General features: G+C 39.2%; 1 protein-coding gene across 1 annotated transcript; it reads left to right on the top strand.

Annotated features, from left to right (window-relative positions):
• The first annotated feature begins 2,222 nt into the window (after positions 1–2,222).
• On the top strand, positions 2,223–10,848 carry LOC103724070 (E3 ubiquitin-protein ligase ORTHRUS 2-like). Its single transcript, XM_008815221.3, has 9 exons — positions 2,223–2,796; positions 4,269–4,801; positions 5,065–5,190; positions 5,597–5,696; positions 5,840–5,901; positions 8,765–8,867; positions 9,392–9,530; positions 9,656–9,870; positions 10,014–10,848. Exons 1-9 carry the CDS (start codon positions 2,332–2,334, stop codon positions 10,539–10,541), a joined length of 2,271 nt encoding a protein of 756 aa, XP_008813443.2. The 5' UTR covers positions 2,223–2,331; the 3' UTR covers positions 10,542–10,848.
• Positions 10,849–15,272: the final 4,424 nt, after the last annotated feature.

The following is a 15,272-nucleotide window of genomic DNA, read 5'->3' as shown; positions in this document are numbered from 1 at the left end:
TTCACAGACCAGATTGAATCCTTTTAAGGTCAAGGGGTTCAATGAAACCGATCTAAAGTTGAGAGGATGTTTTAGTAATTTTCTAAAAAAATCTAGCCCAACTGCTAATATAAATTCAATCTAAGCTCATGTTACAATTATCATATAAGAAAAATTATATTTATTTCACTTTCTCCTATATTAATTGATACTAATCCATACATTGAACCATATTAAATCATTTATTTGTATTGAGACTAGAAAACCGGCACAATAAATTCCTATCGTAACTCGAGAATGGGCAGGAGTTGTATCTTTCACGTAAAAGAAGGATTCACCTTCCTTCGCATAAATCCACCGTTGCATTACACAATGGTCGCTTCAAGATCTATTCAGATGGATAAATAAATGCATTTAGAGTGATTTGAGATATGTGCAAGGTGCGATCCAATAATAGCAATAGTATATTAACCCCAACTTGTTCAGTACCTTTTGGATCTTTAAAGATCGGGGAAGGAAAAAAAATCACAATCGAAGGGCACTTTGGTAATCTAAGTTTCCATTTTCCATATAGCCCTATCCATTAGAAAATATGACACCAGACCACTTTATAAGGAACCGAACCTTTAGCATTCCTCTTTTATAGGGGTGCATATTGGTCAGGTCGGACTAGATCATGAGTGATCCAATCCAACCCGATTTTCTCTTCAGATTCTTTTAGATCCAGACCAACCTAATAGAAGATCGGGTCGGATTGAATCTATAGCTACAATTTTTAATCTAATAGGTTATTCAAATCAGGCCGAGTTTATATATAATCCGTACCCAATCCAAAAAAATTGGATCTAATTTGGATCTAGATCGGATTATATTATAATTTATAATAAACAAATATAATTCACTACTTTAAAATACATTTTTTTATCTAAAATTTGTTTATCAAAATAAATAAATTTAAATATATTTTAAAACATATATCAATTAGTTACAAACATCCAAGTAGGCGTCCCAAGTGGCATAAGTCATTATCCTTGGTGAATTCTGTGACGCCCCTCTCCCCCACAAACGACACACTCTACCCTATGTGCTCCTCTGGCCCTAAACGCCCCTCTCGCAGACCCGGACTCCTCACTCCCTATCTGTACTTTTTATATCTCTAGCTGTTCATCGTGCGATCAGATTTGTCCCAAAGCCAACATCCCAACGCAAGACAAGACAAAACCTTTCCTCGATCTCCTTAATGATCCTTTTTCACAGGTTTGGAAATCTGTAGATTTCAAGGCGACCAGTATCTCGTGTACCTTATGCGTGCGCGCGAGGGGGTAAATGCGGAGATCGGCGTCCTGTCTGATTTGCTCGACGGGGTTGCCATCTAATCCAGGCATACTGAGGTGGTACTGAAATGACGTACTCACATGTAGAAAGAATTGCTACGCTGATGGAGCTCCCCCACGAGTTGGAGAGGATATGAGTGTATTGTCTACCGTATCAGACATTATCTGGTGAAAGAGGGGCTCAGTGGGGGTTGCTACGTTTGTGGGGTTAATTCTCCTCTTCTCTCCTATTGTCTAGCAAAAAAAAAAGAAAAAAGAAAAAAAAAGAAAAAAAAGGATGTTGCACCTCTCCATAGTTGGGAGGATCAACTGCCTTGAAATATTTAAATAATGATGTGCAGTAAAGTGGCTATTTAGATTAAGTATATATTTAGAGGGCCAACGAAGCTACAGATTGATAGCTACTTTTGTAGCTTGCCACTTCAAAAACATTATGTAGGTCGAAGAGGAGGAGTTGTTTAAAATACTCCATGATTTATTATTTTTTAATTTTATTGAGTGCATCAATGCTCGTAATGTATAAAACATCTAAAAGAAAAACTTAAAGAGTCTCAAAATGAATAATTCTCGGTGGATTGGGGCCTGCGAGCCAAAAATGAATAATCCGAGATTCGATAGGATTGGGTCGTTGGATAAATAATTCAAAATTAATTTAAAAAATAATAAGTTGAGTTTGATCGGATCGAGTCGAGATTCAATAAAATTATATCCGAATCGAAAAATGAAACAAATGTAATTTTTTGAGATCTCAACCCAGCGCACCATCCTTTTAAAAAAATCGGATCGCGTTTAAACGGGTCGGGTTGGGTCACGGGTCAACCCGACCCAGCCTTACCCATAGGGGAAAATTCAAAACCTCGTCCTATTTTTCCGAAAACCCGCCTCTTTCTTCCTTCGTCCCCTCTTCTAAATCCCGCCCTCCTCTCCTCCCCCAAACCCCCCGTCAAAACCCTAACCCCCGAGATCTCATCACCTCTCCCTCTCTCGCTTCCTCGCTTCCTCTCCGTCGCCTTCTCCGATGGCCCCGTCCTGCGATCTCCCCTGCGACGGCGACGGCGTCTGCATGGTCTGCAAGGCGGCTCCGCCGGAGGCGGAGGTGGTGGTCTGCCGGACCTGCGCCACCCCGTGGCACGCCTCCTGCCTTTCCCGCCCGCCGGAGACCCTCGCTGCCGTGGCCGATTGGGAGTGCCCCGACTGCTCGCCATCGGCCGCCGCCTCGACATGCCCCCCCGTCTCTGCAGCCCTGTCCGGCGCCTCTGGCGACCTGATCGCCTCCATCCGAGCGATCGAGGCCGATACGTCGCTGACCGAGAAGGAGAAGGCGCGGCGGCGGCAAGCGCTGGTGAGCGGCGGCGTGGCTCTGGCCGTCGACGAGGAGAAGGGGAGGAAGAGGAAAGGTGAAAGCGAGGACCACGTGCTCGATCTCTTCGATGAGAAGTTCAAATGCGCCTTCTGCATGCAGTTGCCGGAGCGGCCAGTCACCGTGAGTACTGATTTTCTCCCCCCATCCTCTTTTTACTTAAATCTGTTGACTGATATTGTTCAAAAAGCTGTGATCGGAGACTGATGGATACCCTTGTCTCGATTTGCAAAGATCTTTAGATATCATTAAAAAAAAACTTTTTTTGTTTTATTTATTTTCTTGACGTGACACTTGCTCTTTTGCTCCTTGGGCTGCTCACTTGACGGGAAAATAGCTTCAATCATATTTTATTGTTTAATCTGTAATGTATATCTGGAATATTTAGATGTAAAATATTTAGATTCTCATTCTCTTTGAGGTCTTATGTTTGCATCACGTTCTTCATATCTATGTCTTTTATATGTAAATATGCAGATAAGTATGATTATCTGAGCTATAATCAAGTCCAAAATGAATTTCCTTGGTCTGATCTGTCGGTACTTTTTCTACAAGAAACTCCCAATAGAAAAGTTAAATCAAGCTGCCTTGATATCTGAGGGTTCCTAGTATTCTGTTCTTAGGCAACGCGACGCATACTTTTTCCTTGTCATTAGGAAAGATTGTTGTTACTATTCGTTTCTTAGGGGAAGTTTCAGGGAGATGCACACATTTTCCTTATCATTAGGAAAGATTGAACTCTTATCAAGGAGAGTTAGTGGAAAAAGTTGGGCAAAATTAGGAGGCAAAAGGGGCACGACTCGATGTCTTGCGATCACATCGTTACCATCATTTCCAAGTAGTTTTTCCCTAATACTGAGCTTGTCAATGCTCAAAGTTACTTGTTATATCAAAGTAGTGGTCACACCTGAGCTATGGTTGAACCATGCTAAACCACACACGTTCAAGCTTTTTCTGGGCTTGTTATCAAGCTGAGCATGGAGTACTCATAGTTACAACTGCAATGCCCAGGCCTTGGCTTGTTTATGAACCTCGAATGGTGCCTTAGTTTGTTTTTCCTCCTAACTAAATGAACTAAAATGAGCCCATAATCAAGTCAAGGCCGAGCTCTTCATGGTCAGGTTGATTCATTTCCAAAACCTACATTTTCCTGTCAAAGTGACATTGGCTAAAATCTAAATTGGCAAGGCATGGTTCATATTAACATGTATTCAGGAACTGCCAAGGCGATGCCAATTCTCAAAAGTCTATGTTGAGTTCCTTGCTAAGTCAACTCTTGGCATGAGTGGGGCCCATGAAAGCTAGAATATTAGTTGGCTAGTTAAGAAACATGGGCATGGACATGAGATATACGCATGCTGGTACAAGAAATACAAAAGATAGGATATGGATCTGATGTGAGTAGGAAAATAATTAAATATCTTATAATTGGTAGGCGTTATAATAGTTTAGTTTCTAACAATTTTGCAGTTCCGGATTTCTCCATATTCTTTTTGTATAATTTTAGATATTTTTCAGTTTGTTTTTAATTTTTCCTATATTTTTTGTACATTTGAATTTTGATGCATTATTAGCATCCTATTTTGCTGCTGCAGACACCCTGTGGTCACAACTTCTGCCTAAAATGTTTCCAGAAATGGGTTGGGCAAGGTAAACGTAAATGTGCAAAGTGTCGTGATCATATCCCAGCCAGTATGGCATCCCAGCCAAGAATTAATTCAGCTCTTGTTGTTGCTATTCGTATGGCAAAGACAACAAAATCAGCATCAATGGGTAATGCAGCACATGTATATCATTTTGTGCGCAATGAGCACAGACCTGAGAAAGCATTCACTACTGAACGGGCCAAAAGGGCTGGAAAGGCCAACGCTTGCAGTGGTCAAATCTTTGTTACAGTCCCTCCTGATCATTTTGGTCCAATCCTTGTTGAGCACGATCCTAAAAGGAGCAAGGGTGTGCTGGTAGGTGAGTTATGGGAGGACCGCATGGAATGCAGACAATGGGGTGCCCACTTACCTCATGTTGCAGGAATTGCTGGGCAGTCTGAACATGGTGCACAGTCAGTTGCACTGTCAGGAGGGTATGAAGATGACGAAGATCATGGAGATTGGTTCCTGTACACTGGAAGGTATCTTAATTTGAGTTTGCTGCTATGATTGAACTTGATTGCTTTCTTTGCTAACAATATAAGAAGAGTCTTGTAGTTGAGTTGTTCTGAGCTGCATTTCTCACCTTTATCTTCAGGAAAGGAAAAAAAAAGAGAAGATCCTCATTTATTTTGTTTATTGTTTCACTAACTGCTGTTTTTATATAATCAGTTTTGTTTTATTCTTTGGTGCTTTTTTGATTCTCCATTGAGAAATATGAATGTGATTGATCTTGTCATGGCAGTGGAGGAAGGGACTTGAGTGGAAATAAGAGAACAAATAAGGACCAGTCTTTTGACCAGAAATTTGAGAAGCTGAACAAAGCATTACGAGTTAGTTGCCTAAATGGTTATCCTGTTCGAGTGGTGAGGTAGGTAGCTTGATTCTTTTAAAAGCAAAATCCTGTTACAGCAGTTCCAGATTATTTTCTGCCTCAAGTGGCAACAGGTGTACCACATTAGTGCCTACATCGTGGTATCATTCTCTCGTTTTTATGTTCATGATATGTTCTTTCATGGTTAAGACAAAGTTTGATGGTTAAAATTATGATATGTTCTTTGATGCAATATATTTTATGTCACGCTTTGAAAGGTGTTCCTACTACCAGCAAGGATGAGCACTTTAGATCTATCATCACCTAATGGCTTTGTTAAGAAGCTTTAGTGTTCCCTGCAATTTAATTTTGGAGTATAAAGTTATTAACAAAATAAGTTCCAACGTCTCTGTTTTACCAAACATCTCTTACTAGAAGTCTGACATTTTTATATAATAAGCAGATCCCATAAGGAGAAACGTTCTTCGTATGCACCTGAAAATGGTGTAAGATATGACGGAATTTACAGAGTTGAGAAATGTTGGCGTAAAGTTGGTGTTCAGGTATTTTTGTTTGTCTAATGACTGACATTATCTCATGATTCCCCACTTCCTGCTGCCTGCCCTTCCCTTTCTCTTTTTTTGCTTGTCTGTAACTACTTGGAAAGAGATGATATACTTATTATAATGATTTGGTACCTTTTCAGGGTTTTAAGGTTTGCAGATACCTTTTTGTGCGATGCGATAATGAACCAGCACCATGGACAAGGTTTACTTCAACTCCTTTGTCTTGCGCAGTGATTATTTTTTTGCATTCCCTTCGCACTTTTTTTGTTGCACTTACTGCTATAGATAACAAGGAGCAATTATGCATTTTTGTTACAAATATTAAGGAGCTGGTTGTTGAGTCTAAGTGATGATTGCTACTTGAGAATAAAAAGAGTTAGAAGTTTGTGGTCCAAATGTAGAGTACGTTATCTTCAAATTATTCTCTTTATAGGTGTTTTTACATAGGCAGGTTATATGGTGGCAGCTTGCCCGAATCTACATTTTTGTTAAGCTTAAAAAGAGTACATAGATTACATCTTTCTCCGAGAATAGCTGGGATTAGATGACCCAAATGCCTTCCAGTGATAATCATTGATAGCTCTTTGGAAATAAAAATTGTGAGGACTTATGCAAGCATATATTTAGCCCTATATCGGCCATGTACTGGGTAGATTTTGGATACAAGGCTAAGAAATCTAAATAATACCTCCGACTAATCTTTTTGGGTGAGGTTCTAGGTTGACAAATGGTATTAGAGCGAATCCAGTTCATGGCCTGTGTAGACTAAGGGACACTATAGCACAAGCCCATTGGGGTTGATCGTGGACCGATTATGCTTCTTGTGATTAGATTTGAACCATAGTATGGCGTACCATCCGGTACGATACCGCTACTGGTATTGGGCGTACTGTACCGATTTGGTATTCGTATGGATACTGGTACCGATGGCATACCGACACTCGGTATGCCAGGCGTACTGCATACTGCGTACTGCGCACCGTACCGTACTGACACTATGATAGTGTGGCACCGATACAGGGTCCGGTACCGTTATGACGAACCTTGATTTGAACGGATTCGGACTTTTAGCTTAGTGAGAATACTAGGGCTTAAAGGGGGGAGTATGTGACGACTTAAGTGGGCGTGTGTTAAGTCCCAGATCAGCTATGCATTGAGTTGATCTTGTGTACTTATACAAGACTAAGAAACCTAAATAATACTTTTAGGCTAGACTTTTTGGGTGAGGTCCCGAGTTATGAAAAATCAAAATTGTTGATAAGATCTGCAATGACAAACTAGGCGAGAAACGTAAAATCATGTATTTTTAATGTATTTTTCTCAAGCATTAGATGGACACAAAATGGACAATTTTAATAGTACCAGTACTAGTATCGAGCGTACTGTACCGGTCTGGTACGGGTACTGGTGGCATACCGACATTCGGTACGTTAGGCGTACCGCGTACCATACCGACACTATGATAGTGTGGCACCGGTATAATTTCCGGTAGCAGTATGATGAACCTTGATTTAAACAGATTTGGATTTGGACTTTTAGCCTAGTGAGAACACTAAGGCTTAAAGGGGGGAGTATGTGACGACTTGAGCGGGCGTGTGTTAAGTTCTACATCGGCTATGCATTGAGTCGATCTTGTGTACTTATACAGAACTAAGGAACCTAAAAAATACTTTCAGGCCAGATTTTTTGGGTGAGGTCCTGAGTTATAAAAAAAAATCAACATCGTTGATATGATCTGCAATGGCAAACTAGGCGAGAAACGTAAAATCATGTATTTTTGATTTTTTTTCTCAAGCATCAGATGGACACAAAATGGACAATTTTAATCGTATTATACCATGTTTTCATATAAGTTATAATCTAGAAGCATCCAAATCAGCTGAATTTTGTTCATTATGTTTTAGTCAAGACCAATGGTCTGGATTTTTGAATCATATAATCTCCAATAAGCTTTTGCTCACTGTCTATAATGCTATTATCTTTTTTGTGCAAATGATTTGTAGGTATGGGACCTCCAAAAGAAACGATCTTTACTTTCTAAGCATTTTAGACATTGCAGATCATGATCAACGGTCTTTATTTCTATTTGAGAGGTCTATCATTAATGTTCAATGGGAAGGAGGATAAATGCTCTCAAAAGCATTCGAGTTTTACTGCCTCTGGACACAAAAGACACATGTAAATTTATGTGTACACACACACATATAGATATTGTGTATTTCTATATTAGGGGTTTCTCATTTATTTTCATTGGCAAGCATTTGTGGACAAGTGCTGTCAAAAGCATTCTAGCTTTATTCCCTCTTTAGACGCAAAAACATGCATGTACATAAACGCATCACAAATTTATATGTAATAGGTATTCGTAGATATATCCTATGCACGCGTCCGCACGTGCATGCATCTATAAGAAAATTGCCATCTATTACAAAGTTGCACCTGGAGTGTCACAGAATTACATCATATGACTAAAAATCTGGGGATTCTTTTCTTGTCTGGTTTATTGTTTAAGTCTGAGCGTGCATGTGCACATTCATCTATTAAAAATTGCACCTTGGATTGTCATAGAATTACAACATAATACTAAAATCAGCAGATACTTTTATTATCTGGTTTATTGCTTAATTGGAGTACTAAAGAATACGAGGAACCACTGACGTAAGAAAACCTAATAATATGCTGACATTGAGGTTGACGTTGGTGGAACTAGGAGAGCTGAATCAAAAAATTAGTATGCTTAAGGAAATTTAGGACACTAATAGATAATAGAGTGAGGAGTATCCTTTTAGGCAGTATTAACATCTAAAGTCTTCGTTAGAGATTGCTCTATTTGGTAGCATGTCTTGGGCACAAGTGAACCAAGGGTTGGACAAGAGAAGGGAGATTCCAAATAACATTAGGGAGGAGAGAGCAATATAGATTATATTAAGGCAAGATGTGTTCTAAAAAGACTTTGCGTTATAAACAAATAATGTTTATGGTACGAATCATGTTGGCTTTATTATGTTTATTGGCTATGCGGAGCTAGTTTCTAACTCGTTTTTTCGGTATGGCATTGGATGCAGTGACGAACATGGTGATCGCCCTAGACCTTTGCCTGTAATTCAAGAACTGAAGCATGCAACTGATATTACAGCGAGGAAGCAAAGCCCAGCATGGGATTATGATGTGGGAATGTGCTCCTTTCCTCTCCCTCTCCCTCTCTCTCTCTCTCTCCTCCCCTCCCCCCCCCCCCCCCCCCCCCCCCCAAAAAAAAACCCCACCACCCACCTTTTGCTGCAAGATTTATGAATTTTTTCAAGCAAATGCAAGAATCTCCACCGACTCTGGCAAACCTAGAAATTTATTTTAACAGTTTTTTTAGTTAATGTAAAAAGAGAAGTCCAGCTATATTCTTTTATGCCTTCTTGGACCTTCTTGGATTGCTATTCATTGCAGGATCTTTCTCCATATTGAGTTTTCTACCTGTAGCGATGATATGTGACTCAGCAACATCAATATGACTTCTTAAACAGTTTTATAATGGAATAAATATTTTGCTATTCTGAAGTATTGCTGCTTATCTGACAGGTCATAATCAATGTGTTTGTTGCTCCGCATGTTAATGATTCATTTCTGTTTAGATAAGATTTTCATTAATATTACAGTAGCTTTCTTAAGATCTCATTCTGAGCTTTTGTGCCGTTACACAGGAAGAGCATGGCTGGAGATGGACCAAGCCCCCACCACAAAGCAAAAAGTGTGCAACTTCTGGAAAATTAGAAAAAAAGAGAGGAAGCAAAGCAAAGAAGCATGGTCAGAGCATTTCTATGAGGGAGAAACTGTTAAAAGGTCCTTCTATGGACCATACATGTTCAAAAATTCAAATGAGCTTTTCCCCCTCATGCAAATTATTGTTGATGTCTCTTTTCTTTGATTTAGTAATCCTCCTCAGAGATTGCCTATTGTTTTTGCAGAATTCTGCTGCCTGATTTGTGGGAAAGTGATGATTCTTCCACTCACAACGCCCTGTGCTCATAACTTTTGTAAGCGGTGCTTGTTAGGGTCATATCCTGACCAGTCATTTGTGCGGGAGAGAACATGTCGGGGTCGAACCCTTCGTGCACAGAAAATAGTCAAGAAGTGCCCTTGTTGTTCAAATGATATATCCAACTTTTTACAGAATCCACAGGTAACGGATTCTAGTAAAATTCTACTCAAATGAAGCTTTACATGGGAAACAGTTTAGATTACAGAAGCCAAATGAAAATTGAGAAAAGAGTAAGAAATCTCAGTTCTTTTTCTAAGCGACAACCTTTTTATTGTTTGTCCCAGGTTAATAGAGAGCTTATGGATCTGATAGAATCACTCCAACAAAAGACAGCAGATGAGAATGTGGAGTCTAGTGAGGAAGGAAGTGCTGTTGTAGAGAAGTCTGAAGAAGGAAACAATTATGGGAATAAGAAGTTGAGTAATTATGGAAGAGACTCTGTGGATGACAAGGTGAGGGAGGAACAAATTGATGGTTTAGAGGGCAAGAGACCTACCGAGCAGCAATCTGATGAACTGGCGATGAATCAGCTAGAGTCAATAGATGGAGACTCTGAGGTTAATGCTGTGAATTCTGAGGAAGAAGAGGGCGGCCCAGGCTGCACATGCAGAACTGCCAATCAGTCCTTGCGAAAGCGGAAGAAAACTGTTGCTCAGAAAAGAGCTGGTAAGAAGGCCAAAAAGGGTAAGGTTAGTAATGCTGTGGAAGCACAAGGTTCGAATGGGGAAGATTCTACAAAAACCATGATTGACCATTTCAACGTTGTAAACAATGTGGTGAGAAGGTCTCCAAGATTGAGCAAGAGGTTGTAGTTTTCCCTCTTCCAGCGAGCTGAAGAGGACTATTAGGAAGAAGTGGAATATGTTGTGTTTTCTAGTTGAGTTGATGCGTTTCAGGTGCCTCTGTTTTAAAATGTTGTGTTTTCTAGTCGAGTAAATGCGTTTCACGTGCCTCTGTTTTGAACTTCCCTTTTGGTTCTTTATGAACACGGGAGTTGAAAGTCTTCCATTAGTGGTACTGTTTGATGCATTCACTTGTTTCCATTTTGAACATACCTGATGAAAGTGGTTCTGACAAATCTTATAGTTTATGATAATATGTAGCCCGTTTTTTGCCAAATTGCTCAGAATCTGGTGGTTCATCTTGTATTGAATCAAAAGTGCATCCTATTGGAATGGTTCAACTAGGTTGGGTCAGTTTGGTTATGGAAGTCTTCAACTCTTGGTTTACTGCAACAAAACTCCTCTCCAGCCTCATTTCAGTTTTGAGCTCTCCCTCCTACACCTGTGATGGTTCGAGCTTTCTTCCTGTTTGCTCGCAATGGTTCGGGATGCTGCTTTCTTGCTGCTTGTAACTATTATAGGGTTGTGATGATGTTCGAGAGCATGCCATCCTCCTGCCGCTTGCTCCTTCTCCCTCCTCTCTTTCTCCTCTCCTCTCTCTTTCCCCTTCCCTCTCCATTTTGGTACACTTGAGAATGACACGGTAGAGATGTTTATTTTGCCGAACTAATTTCTGGCCGGTATATGCCCTCTAGTACCGTTTCAGCAAACTTTTGTAGCCCTTTGCAAAGCCTTGAGTCAGTCCTTTTTCAGCATCCTTTTTAACCATACAAGTGTTAACCTATGGTGCTTAGGAAATACGATGTTGTACAAATTTTTGCTGTATGCTTTTAGTTGAAGGTTATTTGCATCAATGTGTTTCAAAATTATATTTTTAAGTTAGGGTTTCATGCACGACTCCTTTCCAAATTCCATTAACTTACAAGCTCGTTGGCGGCATGCGTATTCTAGGTTCTGATATGTTTTCCAATGCTGAACCTCTAGCGGATTGGAACTGGGGTGAGAATTCTTATGTCATGTCTTTTCCTTTCTGATTTCTGAGCGGAAGCCTCAATTAAATTAGTCACGTTCTGAAGGAACAACAAAGAGCAGTAAGATGCTTGATTAGAGGTTCTGTTAATTTCTGTTTTCATCTTTTTCCTGGTGGTCTGGGAATTATAGGAGCTAATATGATCGGATTACACTTGCTAGAATTTGCTTGTTACTGGTCAAAATATTGCTACATCATAATTTATGACATGGGAACTTGGAAGATTCTCATGCATGAATTGGCGCCGTAAAGGGTTTGAGCTAATCAACTATCTAGTGCTCTCATTTGGATCATATTTTCTGATTAGAATAATCTTTTCCTATTTATAGTAGTTTTATTTCTATCTTTATGATTTCGACTTATTTGACTTGTCATAACAATGTCAGTCTTATTACTTATAATATGGTTTCATGCATTTACAGAATACAACACAGTTTTGGAGTCTTTACCAGTATGATTGTTAAGAATCAAAGCTACCTTGGTTGATAGACTGTTCAATCTCCATTTCAGCATGGCTCAGGAATTTATATGCAAGTCACCCTAACTGGGCGGTATTTTAGCTGAGCTAATGTATTACCCTGTGGGCCAAAGGCAACCTGGAGGCTAGAGAGGATCAAAGTGACCCACGGTGAGTCATGGAAGACACTCGATAGAGTAAATAAATAGGGTTTTTAGAGTTTAGACCAAATCCAGGAGCAATGATGTGCAGCTAAATTGCTGGAACGATGCATGAGGAGTTTGACAAGGCCATATAAATTTTGATAAAAATGACAGACGTTAAGGAGGGTAAGTAGCTAGGTAGTGTGATGATATGAACCTTCTCATGAAGATAACCATGAAGAAAGGTATATTTTGACGCACAAACATGCAACGTAAAATTGGACAGATTTAATCTCCAGAGAGAGGATTTTTTATTTTTTTTAACGAGAAAGGGGACTCTTAGAAATAGATATCATCTATTCTGAAAAAAGGCTTCCAAATTTTAAGTCTTCCCATGTTAAATTTCCTCCCACTTGCTCCTTATATAGTGCTAAACATTATTGGAATTTGAGGAGGCTTCAATTTTTGAAGAGTCTTAACCTACGCTTCCTCCCTTATGTAGTGGGAAAAAATATCATATGGTAAATATTATCAAGATCAATTTTTGAAGAGTCTTAACCTACGCTTCCTCCCTTATGTAGTGGGAAAAAATATCATACGGTAAATATTATCAAGATATGTGATTTGTTACCCGGCTTTACATATATCGCTTCCTTTCTTGAATATTTATGTTGGTTTTTGTTTCAGTCTCATGTAAGACAATTGAATGTACTCTTCGGTTGATCATGTTCAGAATTTCCATTATATATAGAAATAGATTAAACTAGAGTGACATCCATGAACAATAGCGACACAAATGAGAGTTCAAACTACAGCCATGTAAGTGACCAAGGCAAAGGTCTCAGAACGGGTTTTGACCTTATAAGCCCACCTGTAGGTCATAGGAACCATGCTAGAAGGAAGAGCTATGAAATCCCAAGTGCCAGTATGCTCAAGATTTGGTACCACCTTGGACATCATAATCTAGTACTTAGGAAGCCTCTATAGCCTCCTGAAAAGTATTGGGCTCCAGATGTGTATGAATAGTAGCGAGGAAGTCCCGGAACATTGGTGAAAAATATTGAGCAGTGTCATCGGCGAGTTTTTTTTATAAGGACTATGTTAGACTTTGGGCATTGGACCCAAATTGGGATGCCCTTGATAGGCTACCCCAGTCAAATCCCAATGTTATTTCATAGTTACTATTTTGAGGAAGGATAGAGTCCAACATTACTTCTATAATTGGGGATTATAAAATTTTACTCCAACTCATTTGCTTGAGGCGATTAGGATTGTTCTCTGTCTTTCCATTGTGGTCATTCAAGGGTCGACTCACTTATTTCTAGGGTTGACTCTTGTTTGACTAGAGTCGACTCATGTACTTTATAGGTCGACTTGCCAATATGATGAATTTTTCAACTCTCTCTCTTTTTTCTATGGTCATTTAGGAGTCGATTCATCTGTCTCTAAGGACGACTCATCTTTCTCTGGGGTTGACTCTTGTTAGGCCGGAGTTGGTTTGTGTATTTCATGTGTTGACTCGCCAATATGATGAATTCCACAGCTTTCTATTTGTTTTCTAAGACTGTTCTGGGGTCGACTCATAATCTGCTAGAGTCGGCCCATGAAAACATATTAGCCAATGATAGTATGCGAGGGTCGACTCGTTACAAATGTAGGATCGACTCTTAAGATAGCTTAGAACAAATTTTTCTGTATTTACATGTGAGCTTCCAAAGATTATTTCATGGCCTTTTTGGAGTTATGTTTCTTGATGTAGAGGATATTTGTAAACGAGTTTGGATATTTGTAAACAAGAAATAATAGACCTTCATTTGTCTTGTCATTCTATCTAGTGATAAAACAAAAAATGACAAACTGTTTCATAGGATTTCTAATTGTCCAGTGGAATCCTTCATCGCTTCGTCCATGAGCGGTCCGTAGAGCGCTTTTATCCCGACGTGGGTGCTTATGGGACTTTTGCTTCGCCAACTGCAGGATTGAGATTTAAGATAAATGATCTTAATTTCAAAGTTACTGAAGGCTTTCTTCTTGACTTTTTGAAATCAATCAATCAAACTCAAGGCGATAGATTAGTCATATTTTTACTTAATTATTTTGCATTATCAAAATCAACCCTTTAGAGTCAATAGAAAGGTACTTCAACAGATTTTTTCAAATCATTAATTGGCCTTTGGCGAGGTTGTTTTCTATCGCCTTATCTTTTTATTATTTATGTTGATGTTCTTTCCAGATTACTTAGGGCGACTACATCAAGTAGCACACTAGGAGCTCACATGATTTTCCACTTATTTTTTCCTGATGATTGCCTTTGTTAGCCAAGGCATCGGTTGCAAATTCAATGGTCATAAAGTAGATTATGAAAAATTATTGTAATGCTTTGGGACAAAACATAAATCATCATAAGTCTCCTTCAGCCCAAAGATTAAACCCCATTTCAAAAATGCGATCAAGGAAGCTCTAGGAGTAGAGGATGAAATCAACACCTAAGAGGAGGGGTGAATTAGGTGTCTATAAAAAATAATGGCAAATTAAAATAAATACTAAACAATCACAATAATAGTAAATCTCAGTAATCAAACAAACCAAATAAAATATATAAACACAAGTAAAGAGAGATAGAAATAGAGAGATTAAACAAATATTATAATGTGGTTTGGCCAAATCCTTGCCTACATCCATCTTCTCCCAAGGATAGTCCCGCTTTGAGGTTCCACTAGTTGTAAAACTCCTTACAACATCTAAGTTGGAGACCACCAACTTGCAACAGCACTACAACTTGAAAACCACTAAGTTGCACTCCCCAATCTAGTACTCTACTAGATTGAATACAAAGCCCAGAAGCTTGCTATCTCATAAGCTTGTTCTCACAATTTGTACTTTAATTCTCATAAATCTAATGCACAAATAAGCTCACTATACAATTATCTTACAATAGTAAAATAAGAGCACAATAGAAGCAATATGAGAGCACTATGAGAAGAGATAAGAACTCGGTAGAGAGAGGGATGCTTTGGCCGAGTAGTGTGTTTTGAGACTACACCAAAGATCTCTATTTATAGGCTTGAGAG

The sequence above is a fragment of the Phoenix dactylifera genome, chromosome 9, assembly GCF_009389715.1.
Source record: "Phoenix dactylifera cultivar Barhee BC4 chromosome 9, palm_55x_up_171113_PBpolish2nd_filt_p, whole genome shotgun sequence".
Lineage (NCBI taxonomy): Eukaryota > Viridiplantae > Streptophyta > Magnoliopsida > Arecales > Arecaceae > Phoenix > Phoenix dactylifera.
This window is presented reverse-complemented; position numbering and strand designations above follow the sequence as displayed.

Coding starts and splice junctions, on each gene's coding strand:
- LOC103724070 (XM_008815221.3), top strand. CDS start 2,332: ATGGCCCCGTCCTGCGATCTCCCCTGCGACGGCGACGGCGTCTGCATG. Junction 2,797..4,268: donor TGCCGGAGCGGCCAGTCACC/GTGAGTACTGAT, acceptor TTGCTGCTGCAG/ACACCCTGTGGTCACAACTT. Junction 4,802..5,064: donor TGGTTCCTGTACACTGGAAG/GTATCTTAATTT, acceptor TTGTCATGGCAG/TGGAGGAAGGGACTTGAGTG.